A 24,204-nucleotide genomic window follows, 5' to 3' on the forward strand; every position below is an offset into this window, starting at 1 on the left:
CCCATTGGCCATTCATTCAACAATGGTGCCAAGTGTTGGAGAATGCTAAGGATCAAGCAAGGACATTAAAGAACAATCAAGAACATTCTTGGCTAGTGGCACCACTCAAGCAAAGACTGCGGGACAGGTAGCGGGAACCCAGTAACTTTTTGCTTTCTTAGGTCTCACACTGGGATGCAGTCTAGGCCTATCTAGGGACCCGGGGCATTCCTGGGGCAATGGGAGTCACACAGGGTTAGGGAGATGGCAAACGCATCCCGAGAGGGACATTCTTTTCGATTGCTGCGTACACATTATGGTTCTGTGGTTCGACCCCACAACAGCCTAGACTACATATGCACTGTCCCTCTCCTCTGGCCTTGTTATTGGGTGCTCAAGCGTTTCTTCACCACCACCTGCACTGCCCTCTGTGACTCTGCTCTTTCCCGTCTGGCCTCCAAGTCCTCCCTCTGTCCCGCTACACTTTTCTAGCCTCAACATAGGCTCATCCCTTAGTAGGACTGCCCTTTGAGGGCTCACCGCCTCCACTGGGGCTCTCCCATTGGCTATCTGCTGTCCGCCTCCTCTCTCCCGCCTTCATTCTCCACCCCCATTGGCTCTTTCCATTACGGTCCCCACCTTCTGGACGCTCACATCCCGCCTCTTGATCTCCTTATAGCCTCTGTATTGGCTAGCTTCGCCTTGGCACCGCCCCTTGAAGCCATAGTGCTGTAGCGCACGCTCCCAAGACCCCACATTGGCTCGCTGCAGCCATTCTCGTCATCCTGCCTCTACGTCATCTGCGCGCGGCTTCCCATTGGCTGTTCCGTTTCTATCTTCCGTCCCTCCGCCTACGCAAGCCACGAATCTCCCACTTTTCGGGCTTCTCCCTCTTCGCTCCCTGCTGCTCCCATCGCCTGCAGCCATTCCACTTTCCCAGCCACCCACTCGCCACTGCCACTCAGGCTTCCTCATGAACTGTCCTACTTCGGCTCGCTACATCCTGGATCCCGCAGCACCCCCATCCCGGCCTCCCCATTGATTTCTCCGATCAGCCCGCCCTCCTGCACCGCCCACTCTCGGGCATCCCCATTGGCTGCGTGCTTCTCCGGCTCCCAATTCATCGCCTGCGTCAGCCACGCGCAGCTGCCCATTGGCTCCCTGCTATACCCGTCTTCATCTCGCCGCCTACGCCCCCCGTGAGCCGTAACCCCCCCCGCGCTGGCCTTCCCATTGGCTGCCCGCCCCTTCAGGCCCTGCCCCCGCCGGTGCCGCCGCCGGTGCCGCCGCCGCCGCCGCCGCTATGGCGCGCACGGCCCCTGTGGAGCCCCCGCTGCGGCATCCCGCGCCCCCCTCGCCAGCCGCGGGCGAGCCCCGCGCCTCGGTTGAGGCGGCGGCGGCCCCGCGGAGGGTGCTGTTCGCCGACGAGGCCCTGGGGCTGCCGCTGGCGCAGCTGCGCCGCTACCGGCCGTGGGGCGGGCCCGGGGCGGGCAAGATGGCCGCGGCGACCGGGCAAGATGGCGGCGGCGGCGGCGGCGGCGGGGCTGACGAGGACGACGATGGCGAGGATGGGGATGAAGGGGAGGAGGAAGAGGAGGCCTGTCCCGAGCCCTCGCCGCTGTGCCCCGTCCCCGCTGGCGGGGGGTTTTACCTGGTGCCCACATTTTCGCTGCCGCCCGCGCCGGGCCGTCTGGAGCGCTTGGGGCGCGTGATGGTGGAGCTGGAGGCGCTGCTGCCGCCTCCCGGAGCGGTCCCCGGGGGTGTCGGGGTGTGGGTGCCTGGGGGACGCCCGCCGGTGCTGCGCGGGTTGGTGCGCGTGCTGAACCGCTCCTTCGAGAAGGCGGTGCACGTGCGGGCCTCACACGACGGCTGGGCTTCCTTCTGCGACCACCCAGCGCGCTACGTCCCGCGCAGCCCGCCGTGGGCAGGAGCAGGAGGCACAGGAGCAGGAGATCCCATCCTGGATCCGGGTCTCGGCCTGGGGCCCGGCCAGGCAGCCGCCTCCTCGCCCGACGACGGCGGCCGCACCGACCGCTTTGCCTTCCAGTTGCCCTTTGCTGAGGGCGCGGGCGATGGGGCGCGCCTTGACTTCGTGGTGCGCTATGAGACCCCCGAGGGCACTTTCTGGGCCAACAACCACGGCCGCAACTACACAGTCCTGCTCCGGATCGCACCCGCTCCCACACCCACTGATGCCGAAGGGCTGCCCCAGCAGCAGCAGCTGGAGCCACAGCCCGAGTGCCAGGGTCCCGTGGAGGCAGAGGCCAGGCAGCTGAAGAGCTGCATGAAACCGGTGAGGCGCAGGTAATGTCTGCCAGCGCCACCTCCGCCAACACAGGGCCAAATGTCCCCCCCACCCTGGTGCAGGCTCCCCCCTCCCTCCCAGGCCTGCTCTTCAGGACAGGGAAGAGGGGGCATTCAGTTGGTTAGGCAAAGTGTGATGGAGACCTTAACGTGTGTGAGGCACTGTTTTCATTCCTGGGCTTTCATTCATTCGTTGGTTGAGTTCCCCCCTGTGAAGCCCTGGGCAAGACAGATATCCTCGTTAGTCTCAGGGATCATACAGATGCCTCTTGCGGGCCACAGGTGGAAAGGACAAGCAAGCAGCTGAGATAAACAGGGACAAGCTTAGCCGCTGAGCAGAAAGAGGAGCAGAAACAGAGTGAGGGGTAGCTGGGGGAGTGATGGCTATTTTAGACATGGCGCTTAGGGAGAGAGCTTTTGAGGAGGTGAGTGTTGGATGACGAAGAGGTATGTGCAGATGTGGGAGGTGGTGGGGTTTGTAGGAGGGGAACAGGGAGTACTTGTTGGAGGTACAGTTGGGAGTCCTGGGTGATAAGAGGAAGAGTTGTGTGCATATGTGGAACGAGAGTGTTCTAGGTAGAGGAACAGTGAGTGCAAAGGTCCTGAGGTGACTGAGCTTGGTGTGAATGATGGGCAGTGTGTTGGAGCCGAGAGAACAACAGTGACAATGGTAGTCTAGACCGAGGGCCTTGCCAGTGGGGATATGGAATCTGATCCTATCTGACTGCAGGGCGCTAGGGTCTCAGTGGTGGAGAACTTGGTTGAGGAAGTGATGGTTCCTGGCTTTTCCAGTTCAGCCATGTTTGACCTTGAAGCCTGTGCACGCTCTTTACTGTTATGCTCCAGTGTGAGGCCTGCAGAGGTGAGGGGCTGAGGCCATTGTCAAGGGAAAGTAGTGGCTCTGGCAGAGGCAGAAGCAGACAGGAATGAGACTTGCCCGGGGGCTTGGAGAGATAGCCAGTTATAGCCCAGGAGGCCCCGATGCTAGGTTTTTCCTATGAAGCTCAGAGTTCTTCAAGGGCAGCAGCCCGGCCCGATTCTTTGTGTGGTCATCTCGAGTGCCCGTGCTCAGTAGAGTCCCTGGGGACATACATTGCCCTGTTCCTGGAAGAACTGGGAATGGGACTGGGAAAATGCTTTCTTGGGACCTTGTGTGTGCTTGATTAGTACAGTGGCTGCAGCAAGGGATCTGTGGGATCTATTGGTCCTGACAGGCTTCGGGCTATAAGTGGTTCAGAGAGGTCTAGCTCTGGGCTGATGGGCAGATGCGCCCCGGGAGGAGAGCCCGCAGGCAAGCACCTACTCACCTAGGACCTGTGAGCCCCGCTGCCTCTGGCAGCCTCATGGAGAGGGAGCAGGCAGCATTTCAGAGCAGGTTTTCTGCCATCAGATTGCCTGGGTTCAAATCCTAGCCCTGACCATGGCCGACTCTTAACCCCACTCTGCCTCAGGACCCTTGTCTGGGAAACAGATAATTACGGCATGTACTTTATGGGATACGAGTAAAAGCACACAAAACCTGAGCCCAACTCGACTCTGCCCATCGTCAGCTATAGAGCCTTGCCTCTGTTTCTTCATCTGCTAAATGGGTATGACAGTTCCTTTGTGTGACTGGATTGTTTGTGGCAAACGGGCAAGCTATCTGAAGCCTGGTGGTAGCAGAAAAACATAAAGACGGCCAGTATTTACTGCTCTCTGTGATAAGTGTCAGACCCACCCTCTCTCCTTCGGCTTTTTGTGCATGCTGTGTGGTGTAGGTGCTGTGGTTATGGCCATTTAATTGAGAGAGAAATTAACCCCTGAGAGGCGAGCCAGCTCGCTCAAAGCCACTCAGCCAGGAGTGACAGGACCAGGGAGGAAATGCTAGGGGCTTTTTTTTTTCTTTTAATTTAAACTACTGATCCTCTGGAAGACCTGGCGGGATTCGGGGCAAATTCTGAGATTTCAAAGTTGGAGTTCCCAGCACGTTTTGCTTTCTTTTTTTTTTTTTTTTTTTTTGGGGTGGTGGTGGTGGGGGATTGCTTTATTGGGCTATGCCTTCATGAAGTGTACTGATATTTGGGGTACAGTTCGATGGATTTGTACATATGTATGTACTTGCATAACCACTGCCCAGATCAAGAGATTGAGCCGTCCCAGTGCCCCATCCATTCTCGTTTCTATCGCTTTGCCCAAGTCATCTCAGCCGGCTGTCGTGGGAGCCCTGTCTGGAAGATGCGACAGTTTGGGTGACAGTTTGGTCATTTTAAAGAGTGTGAGAGGAAGGGAACAGAGAAATCAAAACCTTGCAGGGCCGAGGTGGGTGGAGAGCGTGTTTTTCTTTTAAAATACATGGGGTGGTTTTAAGGAGAAATTGAAGCAGCTCGTTCAGACAATTGTTTTGGTATCTGGCCCCGGGTCTGTGGTTCCTAACATGACTTGTGATATTATTTTAAGTGGGCAGATGGCTTTTTGATAGCTTCTTTATCTTTTGATCTTAGCTCTTGCAAAGGGGAGGCTGGTGCTCACTGCAAGATCAGTGATAAGGTTTTCTTTGTAGGTCGGCGGCGAGTACATTTCAACTTATTATTGTCTCAAAACCTGTGTGCCACCGGTGCCTTGGAGCGCTGTTGAAGAACAGCCAACCCCTGCGACCCAGCCCCACTGGGAAATGTAGAGGATCACAGGGGATATCCTTTGCCTGTGGGAGCCCCATCCTGGAGGGCTTCCTGTTGAGAACGTGTTGGCTGCAGGTCCACTCACTGTACGCTGGGCATGACCCTATGAGGGCAGGGGCACGGGAGGTGTCTGTAGCCAGCAGAAATGCAGAGCTGTTGGACTGGTCTTGGGCTCACTCTTAGGCTTAGAGAGAACCCATCAGCAAGCATTTCTTAGGGGCCTACTATGTGCTGGGCATAGTGCAAGGCTCAAGCAGGGAGAAAGAGAAGCTGACTGGTGCTAAGATGGCCAAGGGCTTGGGGCGGAACTGGGTGGGAGGGGTGGGTATGGAGGACTTGCGGTATGCCCAGGCACTTTGCTAGGGTTTTTAATTGCGAAGTCTCGATTAATCCTGTGATGTAGGTGGTTTTTAATCCTCTTTTCCTGGATGAGCAAACTGAGGCTTGCAGACTCCAGAATCCCCGGGCTGTGGTTCGGGGAGGAACCCTCCTGATTTGCTTTGGCTCAACACCCTCAAATGGTGTTTTGGTTCCTCTTACATAAAAGAAAGACCAAGGAAGAACTTACTCCGTGCTCCACCCTGAAGTGTGGCCTCTGCCAGCTTCTGGTCTTACACCTGTCTGAGCTGACGCCGGGGTCTGTTATTCCAGAGGGCCTTGCTCCCTCCTGCCCCAGGGCCTTTGCCCATGCTGCTTCCTTCACCAGGAATGTTTGGCTTGTAGACTTCTCATGTTGACCCCCACCCCCCCCATCCACCTCCACCTGGGGCAGCCCAGCAGCCCAGCTGTTAGAGACATGAGATGTAGTGAGCCACAGATTCAGGGTCATTGGCTACCCCACGTGGCAGTCTTTTTTTCTGACCCCCCGTTGTCTCTTCTCTGATGCGACTCTGCAATGTCCTTTCCCTTCAGACTTTTAACCTCCTGCTTCCAAAAAATAAATAAACAGACAAAAAACAAAATAGAAGCCATAAGAAGGGAACTGCCTACAACTTGCAGCTCCCCAGCCTGCAAACTGATTTCCCTCTCTTGTGGTCCAGGCGTGTGTGGGGGGGACTCCTCCTCCCCCTCCCCCTCCCCCCTCCGGCCAGCTCCTGATGGCTGCCATTTGCTCCACATGTGGACATCAGCCATCCCCTTTCCTCTCCTGGCAGATGTTCTCCTGGTCCCGGTGGTTGATTTCCCCGGGCTGGTCCCCTGTCCTGTGTCTGCTGAGCTGAGCGCATCTTCTCTCCTCACTGCCCCTAGCCAGCACCTAATCGCCCCCTCCCCCCCGCCATTTAATGTCTAAAGCTCTGCTGGCACTTTACTTTGTCTGCTCTCAGCCCCTGCATCGGCCAGATTCTGAAGGTGGCTCACGCTGGTGGTTCTTGAAATGGGTCGACTACTCTGACCTAAGATACTTTCTTCCCAGGCCTTGGGACCATACGCTGCTGCTTCGCCTCCGAATTCTCTGGCCCTTCTTTTCCTTCAGCCTCTTGCCTCCCACCTTGGTGTCTCCACTTGACTGATACACCAAAGATTCCCCCCAACTCTTGTTTGGGGCTGTGTTCATCCCCTCCCCAGTGTTCCTGAGTAGCCTCTCGCTCCCTCACTCCCCCCAACCCCGCTTCCCTTGCTTGGTTTCCTTCTACGCTTCCTTAAGCCCTCTCTGAGCCTGTGCTCCGGGCCAGGCCCCCTTGTTCTCGGGCATTCTTTTCCCTTCTCTGAAGGCGCTGCCCGGAGTCTGCAGCGAGGCCTTCATCAGGGGGCTATCCGATGACTCTGCCCTGCTAGACTGTAAGCTCCATGAGGGGTAGGAACCTGCTCAGCTTGTGTTCACCACTGTTATTTCCCACAGGCCTGCCCCTGCCCCGCTGCCTGGCACTTAGCAGATGCGCAATAAATGTCTGTTGAAAGAATGAGTGCGAGTATTTTTTTTTTAATGTCTTCCTCCACCTTAAGTCATAAGCTTCCTAGTGGGCTTTGCTCGCCGTTGCGTCTCCAGGGGCTGTCACCGGAACTGCTGTACAGTAAGATCTCAGTTTCGCAGGGTGCACCTGTAACTCAGTGGATGGGGATCCTACGCATGGTAGCTGAGGTGGCAGCCTTAGGGGAAGCCAGAACGACCGCAGTTGAAACAGGATGGGGCAGGGGTGAGCTTCGTTGTGCTTTTTTTTTTTTTTCTGGAGAGTGACTGTTTAATGTGAAAGTGATCGCCTTTTACTCCACAGAGAACTGGCAAGGGGCGTTATGGATATGGATGGGAGGGTGAAGCCATGTGCTAGGGAAGTGGCACAGCCAGGATGTCTGCCTGCATGGTCCCACTCCAGGGCCCTGTGCCCTCGTTTGGAATGGCTGTGCCAGGCTGGGCGATGTGTCTTACCAGCTGGCCAGCACTGGGCAGCTTGCTTTCCTTCCCAGAGCCCTGGTTTCCCTCAGTGGGACCTTGAAGGGCATTCCTGTTTGTTCAACGCTTTACACAGACTTTTCAAACATTGCCTCAGCTCGGCAGTGCCCTGAGGTAGGTGTTATGACTGCGATCCCCTCTTTACAGCTGAGGCGCAGAGAGGTTGAGCAACTTGCCTTAGGCTACACAGCTCCAGATTTCACATCCCGACCCTTACTTGTGATGTGAAATCATCAATTTGCTGGGTTCCAAGGTTCAAAAACATCCCCACCAGCATGGGAGGTTAGCAGAGTGTGGCACGATGCGCGGTCAAGGTAAGCGTTTCCTGCAGAGAACAAGCGTCTTTCAGTTACACTAGCATGTGTGCTGAGTTAGAGCGAGCGTAACATGCACTTCTGACCGCGGCGCATGGTCAAAGGAGGAAGTTGGCGCCATGCAAGAGGCCCGGGGCACCATCACCTGCTCGCTCTCCACTTGCTGTCGTGTTTTGCAGGTCGCGGAGCTGAGGCTGACACCCGTGCTGGGGAAGGCAAGGCAGTGCCCCACATAGCTCAGTGCAGGCTTTCCCAGCTGCCTTCACACTCTTCTATTCGGAGAGCAGACGGCTTGGGGTAACCGAGGTTCCAAGTATTGCAGGAGAGTCAGCATTCTCAAATCAGCTTGACTCCATGGGAGCCACAGGTTGCTGAGTTTCCCTTTGGGTTTGCAGTGCCTGACCCACTTTGGGCTGGCAAAGTTCTTTGAAAACATGAGCACATGGGGTACACACGGAAGACTCTGGTAGCTGTGGGGATGGCAGTGATGCGACTGCTCTGGGAGGCTGCTTGCCTTCTCCATCCTGGGCTTAGCAGCCCTTGGCTTGCTCGCTCCCTCTCCGGCTTGGGGCCAACCCTCTTTCCATTCTGGCCTAGGCTGGGGCCAACAGCTCCTCTTTGCAAAATCTTCCCCTTCTCAGTCCACCCCCGATACTGTCTGAGGGCAGCAGCAGTTGAGTTTCCAGGAGGAAAGGAGACTGGTGTGGCGCTCTCAGATCTGGCCCCTTGGATAGCTTGAGTTGTGTTCCCATGCTACAGGACATGTGGCCAGGCCATCCCAAGCCTCTGTGCCCCTGACCTGCTACCGCCTGCTGGCCTGGAGGGGATACCACGTGACACTCGTGGGACTGGTGCCAGAAGAGCAGGTTTCCTTCTTGAAAATGAGCAGGCATACTGTAGGTACAGTTTTGTTGTTAGTCTCCCGCCGTGTGTGTGTGTGTGTGTGTGTGTGTGTGTGTTTCTAAGAAGCCCTCTTCTCTGTTAGTGCTCAGTGACTCAGTCTGCGTTTGCACCTGATTTCTCTTACTGTCCTGGTTTTGATGAAACGCCTAGCTGCTCCTGAGTTTCCGCTGCTGGAGACATTGCAGAATAGCTGTTCTTGTTGTCTTCCTGAGCCCACAATTTCAAAATACTGTCTTCAAAGTGGAGCCCTCCTTGGATGTTGTTACCGGTGTGGTGTGTGGCCAGTGGGTGTCGAGACAGTTCCTTGAGCCTTAGTTCCTGCACTGGCCAAAAAAAAAAAAGAGGGGAGGGAGGTTGTTGTTGGGAGGGACAGATGGAAAGGTTTGCAACCGATGTGGTGTATGAATAAGAAGGGCCATGTTGGAGGAGGCAAATGCTAAATGTTTGTGCCTCCTTTCATTTCTCTGCATTTGGTGGTGGGGAGAGCCACCTGTGCCTCTATTGACTTCACAGATCTTGAGATTGGCTGAGTTTCTTGACCTGATTTTTTTTTAAAGATTTATTTATTTATTTGAAAGGCAGAGTTACAGAGAGGCAGAGAGAGAGAGAGAGAGAGGGAGGGAGGGCGGGCGGGAGGGGTCTTCCATCTGCTGGTTCAGTCCCCAAATGGCCACAATTCCTCTGGCTGGGCTGATCTGAAGCCAGGAGCTTCTTCCAGGTCTCCCACATGGACTTGGGTCATCTGCTGCTGCTTTCCCAGGCCATAGCAGAGAGCTGGATCGGAAGAGGAACAGCTGGAACTTGAACCGATGCCCATATAGGATGCCGACACTGCAGGTGGCGGCTTCACCTGCTATGGCACAGTGCCGACCCTGTCCTGATCTTTGAGCATTCCCTCTCTCTGTGCCTCCCTTGGCTGTGGTTGAGGTGCTTTGGGGGATTTCTGAAGGATTTATTTTGTATTTATTTTTCTTTTTTCCTCCTGCCTCTTCTTCCTTCAGCTGAACTTTAGACTCCCTTTCCTGCTGGCTGGCTGGCTGGCTGGCTGAGTCCTTCCCTTTTCTCTCTGCTATCTGTCACTCTGTCATGGCTTGCGAAAGCCTGGTGTCCTGCATGTCAGGACTGGGCAAGATGACAAGGGAAGACTTGCCTATGGGAAGGAGGGCTGGCTTTCTGTCTGTCTGTGGCTCTTGGTTTAGAAGACCAGAGGAAGATGACGTTTTCTGTAATGAAGGGCTTATGCCAGCGAAAGAAGCACAGCTGGGCAGAAATCATGTGGAGCCTCAAATTCCAAAGACCTGGATTTAGACTCATGGAGGAAACTGGTGCTAGGACCAAGCTGGTTTGCTCTGTGTCACCCTTTCTTGCCCATGTGGGAGCTGGTGGCTGGGTTCCCAGACTCATCCACCCCAGGCCTTGTGGTATCTGAGGAAAAGGCCTCTGGCAGGATGTGTGAGCCCTACACCATGGAGGAAGGCAAACTGGCCCCTGCAGTGCTTTCAGACTTTGGATCTGTGTGCATGGTTCAAGCCGCCTCTGAGATTACCGATAAAAAGCAGTTATCACAGCCGCTCTGTGCCTTGGGGTCTCTGAGCCATGTGTCTGTGGAGGTCGGGAGACTGGGACTGAATGCATGGGTGAAAGGCCGGTGCAGAGAAACACCTGCATGAAGGTGGGAGCGAGGGATCGTGTCTATTGTTGATGCCCCCTCTGTCTACTTCCAGGAAGGATTGGAGATGGTTTTGGGTAAGACCCTGGTGTCTCTTGTCCAAGAAGGGTCTGAGTTTTGCTCTCAGCTACGTGACTTTGAGCCATTTGCTCAGCCTCCATTTCACCGTCTGTAGAATGGGGATAATAGCACTGCTTGCTTCAGAAGATTGAAAGGACCTACCTCATGGGGTGGGGTGGGGGGGGCGGTTATAAGGATGAAATTGATACACGAATAGGAGGAGTACTTAGAACAGTCCCTAATGCCATAGTAAGGACTATTTCTGGGTCGGCTAGTGACATTCTGTTTCCGTGAAGGCAGTTGGTTAGGTGTTTTCAAAATGTTTCAAGCGTTTGCAGAAATGTCAGCGTTGTCACACTGCCCCTCCGGAAGTGGCCTTGCGTCAGTTCCACATCTTAGTGCTTCCCTTGCTGTAGACCTCGGATGCCAAGTTGTGGGAAGGAGGACAGCGGTGCTTCCTTGGTGAGAGCCCACCCCTGGCAGGATCTTGCTGGGATACACTGGGCTTCTGCCACTTAGGGATTTCACTCACCTGGCGAAGCAGGAGCAAGACCAGGGAGCACTTCTGTTGCTTTAGGCCCTGCTATGTGACAGGCCCTGACATCTGGCCATCTGTCCTCACCCCTTCCCCCAACCTTGGCGTGCACGTCCTGGCTCCTCCATGCTCCGTGTTACAGGCGAGGAGGTACAGTGAGCTGCCAGGCTGACGTGGGGGTGGGGGGAGGGCGGATGTAGGCCCCGCCTTCTCATTCTGTTTGCTTTCTTTCCTCCGAGCTGCGGCTGCTGCCCGCGGGCGTGGTCTTCACCTGCCCTTGCTCCAAATAGATAGCTTCTTCCACGGCCAGGAGTTTCCCCTACAGAAATGACCCCAGCTGTTGCCAAAACTAGGCCCAGTGCTGAGTGCTGAAGTTTGTTCTGTGGCAGCAAAATGAGGGCAGCAACTTAGCTGCTCAGTAGGGAGAGAATGGTTACCTAAGTGGCAACGAGTGCGTGTACTGTTGCGTAGGGAGCGACCGTTTTTCACTGTGTGCGAAAGTCCATCCTGATGCCTCGTTACTGTTCCATGGGCAAAGCCAGCTGTGAAATGATGTCTGTAGGATCTAAAATGCTTTCAGAGGATGTCTGCAAGGAATTTTGCCAAAAAGGTCGCAGCGGTTGTTTCCGGCTGATGTGTAGTCCCCCCCCCCCCCTTTATACTTTCCCGTATGTCATAACTTTCCGATGACCGTGTAGGAATTTGATGGGCAAGGCAGCCCATGTACTCTCTCTGCCCCACAGGCCTGTTGAGGAAGAGCTGAGGATGAAGAGCCTGGATGATAACGCCCCTGCTGTGGGTAAGCAGCTGGCGAGCTTGGCGACTGAGCCCTTATCCGCCATTTTTTCTTGCCCCATTTTCTTTCTATAAAAAAAAAAAGAGAGAGAGAGAGAAAGAAAAAAAGAGCCCCACTTCGCGCCCGGCTTAGGCTATCCTGGAAAGCTTCAGAGGCAACCCTGCCAAAGGGGCTGGGATGGCAGATACTCTGCACACAGTCAGGACTGCTTGTATGTCTGTCTTGCCCAACACTTCTCTTCTCTCCAGCAGAGTGCCCTGATGTTCAGGAGTCAGTGGGCCCTCTGGTGGCTCCCACCCCTCTCCGTCCATGGCCCCAGATGACACTGCAGGTAAGCGGGGCCTGGCAGCCCCAGGGGGCCCAGCCTGATGGGAGGCTCACAGTATGAGCACAGCTGGACCTGGGTGGGGGTAGGGCCAAGTAGCTGTGGGTCCACCCTACGTTGGAGAGCCATCCCCTAAATCTGAACCTGATGGGGAGAGGGAGAAGGCAGTTATTCCCCTGGGGCTAGGAGACCTCTCCCTTGGTAGGGAGCTTTGGGAGAGCTTGCTCTGTGAGACCCCAAGGAGACAGCACACACAGAAAAGCTGTCTTTATGAGGGCTTGTGTGTCACTGGGGTGAGATATATGTTATTTTAGATGATGAGAAATGCTAAGGAGAAACAGGGATGGGAGGGAGCAGAGAAGGGGAAAGCCTTGGAGATCAGTAGTTTGTGAATAAAAATGCCAAGGAGGTGAGAGAGGGAGTCACGTGGATGCCTAGGCGGGCAGCACCCTGGGCAAGTGTGAAGTTCGTGGTTAATGTGTGTGGGGGAACAATGTGGAGGCTGGGGAGGTGGCAAGGGACAGAGGGGGTGACAAACTACAGGGGAGGCTCTGGCTTTCGCTCTAAGAGAGTGTGTGTGTGTGTGTGTGTGTGTGTGTGACCACAGAGGAGTCCTGAGCAGGGGAGGGACATGATCCTGGTTTCTGTTCTAACCTGCTCCCTCTGTTGCTGTGCTGGAAGACAGACCATGGGAATGAGGCCAGAAGCAAGGGGCCTGGGGGTAGGAGATCAGGGACAGCATGAGTGGCAGGGGAAGGAGAGTGCGTCTGCAGATACTGGGTGTATGTGTGTTTTACCTTTGTGTTACGGACATTTTCAAACGTGTAAAAGGAAAAAGACCAGTAGAGGATCAAGAAGCCACGTATACCATCAGCGAGTTTCAACAAATACCAGCACACCTCCATTCCACTCTCTTACCTCCATGCCACCTCCATGTGCCCTAGGGAATTAGTTTGGAAAAACTAATCCAGACAGTATCCCATTCATAAATCCTTCTGTTTGCTAAGAACTCTTAGGAAAACAAAACAAAACAAAACAAAACCTTTTTATTCCCACACCCTTCGAAAACCGACAGTCATTTCTTAGTGCTATCAAGTGTTTGGTCAGTGTTCCATCTCCGGTCAGAAGTGTCTCAGGAGCCCATCAAGATTGATGACACCATACATTTGCTGGTGTTTATTGAAGGAATCGTGTTTGTCCTGTAGAGTTTCCCTTGTCCATATTTGGCTGACAGCATGCTGGTGGATGTTTCCTATTCTCTTTTTATTAGTCTATTAATCCCATTTAGTTAATTTAGTCTTTAACTTATGAAACCATTGATTTCATTCACTTATTACATTTAATTTATTATTCACTCAATGTGAATAGCGTTGACTCTACTTAATTCTGTTATCTCCACTTCCTTTATTAGCTGGAATTTTTCTCTAAAGGAAAACTGTCTCATATCAACTGTTGAGCTGCTTTGAGTCTATATAGGAAAAGCAGTGTGAATATTTAGTTTTTTCTCCTTTTATTTAAAAAAAATTTAAAGATTTATTTATTTATTTGAGAGGCAGAGTTACAGAGAGGCAGAGAGAGAGAAAGAAATCTTTCATCTGCTGGTTCACTCCCCAGTTGGCTGCAACGGCCACAGCTGGGCTGATCTGAATCCAGGAGCCAGGAGCTTCTTCCAGGTCTCCCATGTGGGTTTAGGGGCCCAAGCACTTGGGCCATCTTCCAGTGCTTTCCCAGGACACAGCACAGAGTTGTATCGGATGTGGAGCAGCCGGATCTCGAACCAGTGCCCACATGGGATGTCAGCATTGCAGGTGGCGGCTTTACCAGCTATGCCACAGCACTGGCTCCTCCCCTTTTATTAATCAGGAAAACAATGAGCTTTACCAAAGGAGACAAAATAAAGGAGTTTTTGGTTTTGTGTCATTATGAGCATGGTGTTCTAGACACATTTGATGAGTTTCAATCCATTGCACTTACCTGCTTATGTATTTATTTTGAGACAGAGACAGAGAGACAGAGAGAGAGAGAGAGAATGAACAAGAGAACATGCTCCCATCTGCTGGTTCACTCCCCAGATACCTGAAAAGGTCCTGGTCTGGCCTGAACCAGAAGCTGGGAACTCAGTCCAGGTCTTCCACATGGGTGGCAGGGACCCAAGTACTTGAGCCATCACCAGTGCCTCCCAGGGTGCACATTAGCAGGAAGCTGGAGTCAGGAGTGGAGCTGGGACTTGAACCCAGGTACTCTGATAGCTAGGCCAAGCACCTGCCCCTGAACTCATCTTTCTTTGTTTTCCACACACATTTTTTTGTAGTACCCTTGTATTGACATCTGTTGAATTCCTCAGCTTTATCATCTGCAGGAAGCCCCCCCCCCCCCCTTTTCTTTAATTTTGTCCTAATGTAGACGTCTGACTCACTGGAATTCAGAGAATGCCAGGGGACTCTCTAAGGCGTTCTCTGGCAACCCCTGTGGGGCTGGGTACGGTCTCTCACCAGTTCTTCTTGTCTGTGCTCATTCCCTCCTCTCCTCTACTTCATTCTTTTCCTTTTCTCTCCCCTGACCCCATGGCTCCAGGTTTCTGAAGTCACCATGGCCGGCAGCCTCTCAGAACAAGGTGATGTCCCCAGGAGCAGTCCACCTGTGGCTTTTACAGAGGTCCCCCAGGCACCAGCCATCAGGATCCCCCCTGCCTCCCTTCTCTGTGGCCTGAGCGGCTCCCCCAAGGACCAGGCCTCAGGGCCTGATGCAAGTGAGGGGGCCACCGGGCCTTTCCTGGAGCCCAGCCCGCGACAGGTGGCAGCCACATGGGAAGGATCAAGTGAAAATGGAGCGGGTCGAAAGGACCCCACGGTGGAGGCTGTTGTGGATGAGCCCCCCGGGGGGCTGGAGGTTGTGAGTGGGTTGGAAGAGCTGCTTGGCGAGGACACCATCGACCAGGAGCTGGAGCAGCTTTACCTGTCCCACCTGAGCCGCCTGCGGGCTGCTGTGGCTGCAGGTGGGGCAGGAGGCGGTGGGGAGGGCCCCACGGATGGGGGCATGTCTCCCAGCCATCCCCTGGGCATCCTCACAGACCGTGACCTGATCTTGAAGTGGCCTGGCCCGGAGCGGGCCCTGAACAGTGCCCTGGCCGAGGAGATCACGTTGCACTATGCCCGCCTGGGGCGTGGCGTGGAGCTCATCAAGGACACTGAGGACCCCGATGAGGAGGGAGAGGGCGACGAGGGGCTTGCCCTGACGCCCACCAGCCCCGAAGGGGACAGCCCCAAGGAATCGCCTCCAGAAATCGTCTCGGGGGCCCGTTCTGTGGTAGCTGCCATGGGAGATGTGTGGCTCCCCTGGGCGGATGGCTCAGCGTGTGACAGCTCCGTGGTTCTGGGTACAGAGGGTCAGTTCACTGGGGAGGCAGAGAACGGGCGGGGCAAGGACACTGACTCTTTGTGCACTGACAGGGTGATAGCTGGGGTGACCCGGTCCCCAGGGGAAGCTGGGACCTGGGCCCGCATGGAGGTTACCACTGGGTGGGCAAGCAGCTTGGTTTCTTTACCTGGCAGGGAGCATGCTGCTCTGGCCCTTCTGCAGGGGCAAAATCCCAGCCCCCTCGAGCCCTCGGGGGCTGAAGTCTGTTATTCTAATGTGGCCAGGCCTCATGGAAGCTCCCAGAATGAAGAGGGTACAGGCCTGAGCCTGGAGCCCCCAGAGAGGTCCCCTACCCTGGCAGCCCCTGCAGAGAGTGTGTGTGCAGTGCCTCCCCAGCTCCGGGGGCCCTTGACCCAGACTCTGGGGGTCCTGGCCGGACTGGTGGTGGTCCCTGTGGCTCTGAACAGTGGCGTGTCCCTCCTGGTGCTTGCACTGTGCCTCTCTCTGGCCTGGTTCTCGTAGGGGCTGCATGTGGGAACAGCAATAACAGGTGTCCCCCCTCCTATCTGGGTTCTGGGGGAGGGGCAGCCCCTACACCACCCCAGAGGGATGAGATGGGACCTGTGGCCTGTGCAGTAAGTGGACCTCGGCCCTTTGCTTCTGAGAATGCTTGACTGGAGAGGCCTTCCCGCCCCACTCCTGAGCTCTCCACCTGGTGTGGGCTCCTGCAGCGATATGATACAGATACCGATGGAGAAGAACCTGGGGCCGGTGGATGATGTGAGTGAGAATTTCTAGAATGGAACTGGGCATGTCCCCCTCCCCCCACCCCACCCCTCACCCCATCCCCTGAGCCTGTATTTATTTTTGTATAATTCTCTGGACGAGGGAAGAGTGGTCGTGAGCTGGTCTTGGGGCACAATTACCCAGAGATATATTTATTAACAGCCAACCTGTGCAAGCTGCTGGAGCTTTATTTTTAATTTAATTTATATAGAGTACCTATTATTATATGCCACAATAGAGCTCTATGAGAAATGATGTGTGTTGCTGTGCGATTGGTCTCCTGTTGGGCCTGAGTGTGCAGGGTGGTCATGTGCTGGGGGAGGACCATGGTGGGCGGGAGGGGGAGGGGGGAATGGGCGTGGTCACGCTTGCTGCTGCTGCTGCTGTTGCTGCTTCAATATGTCCTCGGGGATCTGTATCTCTTCACCTCCCGGTCCTAATACATTGTGGTCCTTTGGTCTTTTTACATTGTGCCTGTGGGAGCCTGCTTCTGTATAAATGGATGATGGTGGTGGGAGCCAGGGAGGAAGAGCGGCGGGCCACCTGAGGGTTTGGTGGCAGTCATGGTTGTGGATGTGGGGACATGGGCTGTGAATCAATCACAAGGTTTTGAGGTTGCTGAAAAACAGCCTTTGACACCAGCAGAGAGCCCCTTCAGTCTGCAGGACAGGAAAGGCCTCAGAAAGGACAGAGGGATTACTGTACTGTGAAAAATTCCTGCCTGAGTTGCTGCCCGCAGTGATCACATTTCTACTTACAACGAGATACCCAGAAGCTTGGAAAGAGAGAATAGATGGATTTACTGCATGCAAATAAAAAACTTGCATAGCCAAAGAAGACACCATATATTTATTTACTTCCATTTACAGCAAAACTTCCTGCAAGTGGCATGTATTCCAGCTTCCCTCACTTCCTCCCTTCTCCTCCATTGCCTCAGTGCTTTTCTGAAATAGCCCTGATCAGAATTGTTGCCCAACCATTTCAGCAAAACTGCTGATGCCTCTGATGATAACTCATGTCGTTAGAGCCACAGTTAAGGCTCAGACCTCATCTGAAAAACATTTGTTAAAAATTTATTTGAGCAGGAGCTCGGAGTGCAATCCAGAATCCAGGTCTCTCATGTGGATGGCCAGGACCTAATACTTGAGTCATCACTACCATCCCCAGGCTGTGTGATAGCAGGAGTCAGGAGCTGTAGGCAGGTATTGAACCCAGGTACTTCTTTGTGGGGTGTGTGTGTGTGGGCATCTTAACCACTAAGCCAAATGCCTGCCCTTCTGGCATTGTCTTAATTGGTCTCTTGGCAACACTTGACACAGTTGATCATCTCTACCTTGAAACCATTTCTTCACTTGGGTTTCTAGGTCACCATACTGTCCTAGTTTTTCCTCCTTCCTCATTGCTCACTCTTCTAGAACCGTGCCCAGCACATAGTAGGTACTCAATAAATACCCATTGAATGAAACCGATGAAGGAACAGAGAAATATCCATGGGGAAATAGAGACATGGCTAGAGATCTTAGTTGGTCATTGAGTGGGGACAAGCTCAGTACAGCTTGAATGTTGATGAACCATCTCCGTTCTGCTCTGAGGACACAGAGGGAGGAGCTCATAGGCTAGTGGGCTGACAGACACAGTATTTCTTTTTAAAGATTTATTTATTTATTTGAAAGAGTTACATAGAGAAAGGCAGAGAAAGAGAGAGAGGTCTTCCATCTGCTGGTTCACTCCCTGGCTGGGCACAATGGCCGGAGCTGTGCTAATCCGAAGGTAGGAGCCAGGAGCTTCTTCTGGGTCTCCCACACGGGTGCAGGGGCCCAAGGACTTGGGCCATCCTTTACTGCTTTCCCAGGCCACAGCAGAGAGCTCGATCGGAATTGGAGTAGCCGGGACTCAAACTGGCACCCATTTGGGATGCCGGCACTGCAGGCGGCAGCTTTACCTGCTGTGCCACAGCACTGGCCCCAGACACAGAATTTCAATACAGTGTGGTTAGTGCCTTCACAGTGATGGGTCCAGTGGGCTGTGGGAGCCCAGCACGGATGCTGAGCCAAGTTCAGGGGCTCAGGAAGTCATGGGGGATAAGGTGCCTGTCTGAACTGAGTTGTCAAGAAATGAGAAGTAATCCACCAGGTAATAAAGGGAAGAAGAGGGTGCTATGGTCGGAAGGAAGATCATTACAGAGATCTGAAAGTGGAAAATGGCGAGTGCAGACAAATTCCACACACCCACGGGAGCCTGTCTTTCTGATTAAGACTGTCAAAAAAGTCAACATCCAGACATGTGTCTATGGCCTTCCCTTGGTGTGATGATATGATCATTGTGTAAAAAGGCAACTTTATCCCAGGTAGGTTGGAAAAACTAGATAAAATGGACACATTACTGTATACACAGAACTGTCTGGAAAAAGCAATGGAGAACTTGAGTCATGCTGTAACTATTAAGAGAACAGAGTTCTCCCAAAGTCACCCCACACAGAAACTCTGGCTCAGACAGCCTTTGCTGGTGAAACAGCCAAGAAATAATTCCAATTTTACAAGAGCCATTCCAGGGTGGAGAAGAAGAGTGAGCATTCCCAATTCATTTTCTGGAGCTGATAAAACCTTGATACTAAAATGTGACAAATTGGAAAAGAAGGCTACAGAACAATTCCAAGAACATAGATGCAGCAAAACAAAAGACAACCCCATAGATGCAAACATTCCAAGCCAAATGATAGCTGCCCAAGTTCAATGTATGAAAAAAGTATAATATGACCAAGTTGGATTCTCGCAAAAATGCAATGTATTTTAATATTTGAACTCAACATAATTGGCCTCATTGGCAGATTACAGGAGAGGCAACACAGTCATCTTGATAGCTATAGTGAAAGAGATAGACAAGATTCAGCATCTACTTGTGATTTTAATCTTAGCAAGCTAGTGAAATGACCTTTCTTAGCGTAAAGGGTGTCTATACAGATTTACCATGAGCCACATACTCAAAAGTGGAAATGTTAAGAACTTTGACATTGGGGACATGGCAAGGACATCTGCTATCACCATTTCTACTCTGCATTGTCCTGGGTATCCTAGCCAGCACAGTTAGGCAAGGGAAAGAAAGAAAATATTTAAAGATTGGAAGTAAAGAGAATTGTCATTTTTTGTAGATGCTACTGCTGTATTTATGTTTTTAAAAATCCACTGAGTTTTTTTTTTTATAAGATTTATGAGAGAGGGAGAGACACTGACTGACTTTCCATCCACTGGTTCACTCCCCAAATGGGTGCAATGGCCAGAGCTGGGCTGATCTGAAGCCAGGAGCCGTTAACTTCTGGGTCTCCCATGCAGGTACAGGGGCCCAGACACTTGAACCATCTTCTACTGCTTTCCAAAGCACATTAGGGAGCTGGGTTGGAAGTGGAGCAGCCAGGTTTTGAACTGGTACCCATATGGGATGCTGGCACTGCAGGTGGTAATTGTACCTGCTACACCACAGCACCGGCCTCGCTGTGTGTGTTTACAATCCCAAAAAAAATCCACCAGTAAATTAGTAGAATCTCTAAGAAGTTAGGAAAACTTCTGGATACAAAAGCTATATTTGAAAATATATTGTTTTTATATACCAACATCAAATAGACAATTTTAATAAAAATACCAGTTATGAACTACTTAGAAAGTAACAGGAGAGGGCAATAAATTTTTGGAAAAGATATAGAAATTTGTTTTGAAAGACTTTTTTTTTAGATTTTTTTTTAATTTGAAAGGAGAGATAGAATCTTCAATTTACTGATTCACTCCTCAAATGCCTGCAGTAGCCAGGGATGGGCCAGGTTGAAGCCAGGAGCCTAGAACTCAATATGCTTCTCACACCAGGATGACAGGGACAGCCATCATCTGCTGCCTCCCAGGATGCATGAAGGCAGAGTAGCCAGGATTTGAACCAGACACTCCGTTATGGGATGCGTTTTTTTTATATCTTTTTATTTGAAAGGCACTAAAGAAATACAAGAGGGGAGAGAGAGAGAAAGAAAGAGAAGTCTTCTATCCTCTGGTTCATTCCCCAAATGGCCACAGTGGCTGGGGCTGGGCCAGGCTGAAACCAGGAGCTTCTTCCAGGTCTCCCACTGGGTGGCAGGGGACCAAGCACTTGGACCATCTTCCACTGCTTTCCCAGGCACATTAGCAGGGAGCTAGATTAGAAGAGGAGCAGTCAGGACTTGAACTGGTGCCCATATGGGATGCCAGCACTGCAGGTGGAGTCTCAATCTTCTACACCACAGTGCCAGTCCTGGGATGCAGGCATTCTAAGCAACAACTTAACTACTTCATCAAACATCTGTCCCTCAATAGATTTTTGCTTGTGTGTAGGTCGTGGAAAGTTAATTCTTAAATTTATCCACAAGTGCCAACACTAGCCAGGACACCCATACTTTAAGGATATCATTGCAGGTCCATGAAAGACTAGTGATCTCAGAAGCAGACCCATTCATAGGTAGACAAAGAATAGATGAACAAGGAAGTATATTGCAGGCCATTGGGGGAGTGGCTGGACTTTCAGTAAATGGAACAATTGGTTATCCATATTGAAAAAAATGAAATTGGATCCCTACTTCATAACACAAAAATATTTCTAGGTGGATTTAAAACACAAATGTGAAGGCAAAGCCAAAAGCTTTAAGAACTTTGCAGAATACCTTTGCATACTCGGAGGTAGAAAAGCTTTTCTTCAACAAGATACAAATACATTAACTGTACATGAAAATGATGAAGCATTCACTGAATTAAGGATAGATGTTGATCAGAAGGTACCATAAAGAGTGAAATTACAAGTGACAAATTGGAAGAAGACAATGGAAGCTTATATAAGTGATGACTCAAACCTAGAATACTTTAAAAGGTGTAAGTAAAAAGAAATTAATTAGAAATTAAATGCAGTATATAAATTATGATATATTCATGGAATGGGATACTGTATGGAGGGAATGACAAATTTATAATGACATGAAACAATATGGGTGCATCACATAGAAATGATGTTGAAAAAAAAGAGCCAAACAAAAGATTACACCCTGTATGATGCAATGACTCAAGTTCATAGACAAAACCAACATGTTACCATATATGAGAGTCAAAGCAATGTAGTATTATCATATGAGAGGTAAAAAGGGAATGCTGACCTCCAAGTCACGTTAGTGTTTACCTCTGGAAAGGGGCCCAGGGAGCTTCTGGCATGTTGATAATGGTCTACTGCCCAACTTGGGTGGTGGTTTATGGATTTTCATTTAATTAATATGAGGTGTCTTCTAAAAGTTCATGGAAAAATGTGTATTATGAAAAAACAATGCATTGACTTCAAATGCTTTTTGCACCCAGATAAACTTACATTTTAATTCCATTTGCCATTAACTTTTTTTTTTTACAGGCAGAGTGGACAGTGAGAGAGAGAGACAGAGAGAAAGGTCTTCCTTTGCCGTTGGTTCACCCTCCAATGGCCGCCACGGCTGGCGCGTTGCAGCCGGCGCACCGCGCTGATCCGATGGCAGGAGCCAGGTACTTATCCTGGTCTCCCATGGGGTGCAGGGCCCAAGCACTTGGGCCATCCTCCACTGCACTCTGGGCCACAGCAGAGAGCTGGCCTGGAAGAGGGGCAACCGGGACAGAATCCGGCACCCTGACCGGGACTAGAACCCTGTGTGCCAGTGCTGGAAAGCGGAGGATTAGCCTAGTGAGCCACAGCGCTGGCCCTGCCATTAACTTTTTGAACTACCCTCATGCTATTGAAGGTGTACATGTATGTTTTAGACTCTCTCATGCCAAGAAAAGAAATCACAGATTAAATAGTGCTGTGAGGAATGGGAATCGAGTGTCTTGTCCGGACCACACAGCGTAGGTGGCCTACTTCCTTCAGGGCCTCCCTTGGGCTCAAGGGGCTTCTCCTCTATCCTGGAGGCAACAGAGGCTCCCTCAGCCTTGTTTGTGGAGATCCTCTTGTGGGGAGGTACTGATCTCATGCTTCCTGAGACCAGCCAGTGGGGGTGTGGAGAGCACCTGCCCATTTTGTCCTCGGATGTTGGGGGGTCCAGCTCCCTTCAGGGCTTATGAATTCTAGAGGCTGGCAGACCTCATGGGAAAGCCTGCAACTCCCATGTGCTGTTCGTGTGACCCTGACCAAGTCACCTGTCCTTTCCAAGCCTCAGGATTCTTGTAAGGCAGCTGCTGCCCATTAGGCAGAGTGGTTGCAGACTTTGGGGAGAACATATGCAACCTCTTTCACCTGGGCTCATGCTCGATGGCTCTAGCAGTCAAAGCAATGTAGCATTGCAGGCAGGAGCAGGGACGGGGACAACACAGTCCGGGTCTGAATTGTCCTTGGTCATGTGACAGGTAAGGTAGTTGAACTTTTTTTTTCCTTTTAAGATTTTATTTATATGAGAGGTAGAGTTACAGACAGTGAGAGGGAGACAGAGAGAAGGGTTTTCCATCACTGTTTCACTCTCCAAGTGGCCGAAGTGGCTGGAGCTGAACTAATCCAAAGCCAGGAGCCAGGAGCTTCTTCTGGGTCTCCTACTTGGGTGCAGGGGCTAAGCACTTGGACCATCTACTGCTTTCCCAGGCCATTAGTAGAGAGCTGGATTGGAAGAGGAGCAGCCGGGACTAGGACTGGTGCCCATATGGGATGCTGGCACTGCAGGCAGAGGATTAATTTACTGTGCCACAGTGCTGGCCCCCTAGTTGAGCTCTTTATGCCTTCGTTTGCTCACTGGCCATCAGCACGAGACTTTCCCTCCTCATAGTGTTATGTGAGGATGAAATTATATGACACATCAGTGACCAAGGGCAGCATCTGGCACGGAACAAGTCCAAGTGCATGGCTAGAACCTTCTAGTTGCTGCTTCTGATGACACCCGCCCCACCCTGCAGTGTGTGTATCATTAGAAAGGCAGCCGATGTACAGGGTGGGGACCTTTCCTGGCCTGCCTCCTCCAGTGGGGCATTGAGTGCCACAACCCTCCCTAGATTCCCCTGCCTCTGAAGCTGACCAGGGAACATCCTGTAGGCCTCATGCCTGGGCCATTCTCACTGAAGTGGGGTCCTGAGGGAGAGGGAGGAAGGGAGAGAGGAGGGAGGATGCATATCCTTGCCTGAATTAGTTTGCTGTTGCTGATGGAACAAATTGGCAACACACTTGGTGTCTGAAAGCCACACAAATTCATGACTGTATGCTTGTAGAGGTGAGAAGTCTCCCCGCTCAGCAGGGCTGTGTTCCTCCTTGTCCTGTGCACCCTTCCTCCATCATCAAAGCCAGCAATGGGCAGTTGAGCAAGACCCTCACTCATCCAGTGGCAGAGAACAACATGCCAACAGCCAACGAACCTACGTGGTCCTTACAATAATGACAACCCTGTCAGTATCTGCTTGCCATGATTCTGCAGTAGACCCTGGCTGAGCAGTTTGCACGAATCAGGCTACTCTCATGCCCACTGCCCGGGTGCAAACTCTGTTTATCACCAGTTTACAGATGGGGACACTGAGGCCCGGGGGCCCTTGTGTGTCCTCATTAGCCCTGAGCCTGGTCCTTTGCAGGGGCCTTCCTGATCATCTTCTCCTTTCTCCTCCTCCTCCTCCTCGTTACAAGGCTCAGCATGTTAATCTCACAGTGGCCCCTACTCTACCTTCAGCCTAGCTGTCACCTGCCCCCTTCCTACAACCTATCCACTTTCCATCCTCGATGTCTATGGTCCAGGGTGAGGCCAAGTCCAAACCTGAGCTTCCTGCTAAGTCAAAGCGCCCTTTCCCTTTCATTCAGGGAAGCCGGATGGAAGTCTGTGGTCCCACGCTGAGGCCAGGTGTCACCAGGCACAGTTCATTCAGCCATGCAGTCCATCTTATAGTGATATCCATATTTCCCAGCAGGGGGCGTCTCACCTCCAAGACCTGGGAGGCCTTAGAGAAGACAGAGATGGAGGCAGGATCACAGGCCTCCAGATGCCTGACCCCCAGGCTGTGGTGTTCCTCAGAGCCTCCATCTCTGTGTGTGGATCGGTGAGGACAGCCTAGGCACAGCTCTGTCCCTTCCTCCGGAAGTGCCCCAGACTTAATGCTGTTCAGGGCTTCCTGAAGATGACCTTCCTCTTCTTCCTTCCACCAG

At 52.2% G+C, this 24,204-nt stretch overlaps 1 protein-coding gene across 5 annotated transcripts in view; it reads left to right on the forward strand.

The window, feature by feature from the left end:
- The first annotated feature begins 760 nt into the window (after positions 1–760).
- The window catches only part of PPP1R3F (protein phosphatase 1 regulatory subunit 3F), a 67,463-nt gene continuing 44,019 nt past the window's right edge, over positions 761–24,204 (forward strand). Inside the window, exons 1-4 of one of the 5 annotated variants that reach the window (XM_051827109.3) lie at positions 1,219–2,283; positions 11,554–11,609; positions 11,855–11,937; positions 14,506–16,908. In XM_051827109.3, coding sequence (XP_051683069.1) covers positions 1,283–2,283; positions 11,554–11,609; positions 11,855–11,937; positions 14,506–15,810 — 2,445 coding nt within the window. In that variant the 5' untranslated portion in view covers positions 1,219–1,282 and the 3' untranslated portion in view covers positions 15,811–16,908. Of the gene's footprint in view, positions 2,284–4,822; positions 6,845–11,553; positions 11,610–11,854; positions 11,938–14,505; positions 16,909–24,204 lie in introns of those variants that run through there. The other 4 variants (XM_051827110.3, XM_089324337.1, XM_089324336.1 and 1 more) reach the window with 4 other exon arrangements.

This window comes from Oryctolagus cuniculus, chromosome X (genome assembly GCF_051225735.1).
Source record: "Oryctolagus cuniculus isolate XC-2025 breed Fujian yellow rabbit chromosome X, ASM5122573v1, whole genome shotgun sequence".
Lineage (NCBI taxonomy): Eukaryota > Metazoa > Chordata > Mammalia > Lagomorpha > Leporidae > Oryctolagus > Oryctolagus cuniculus.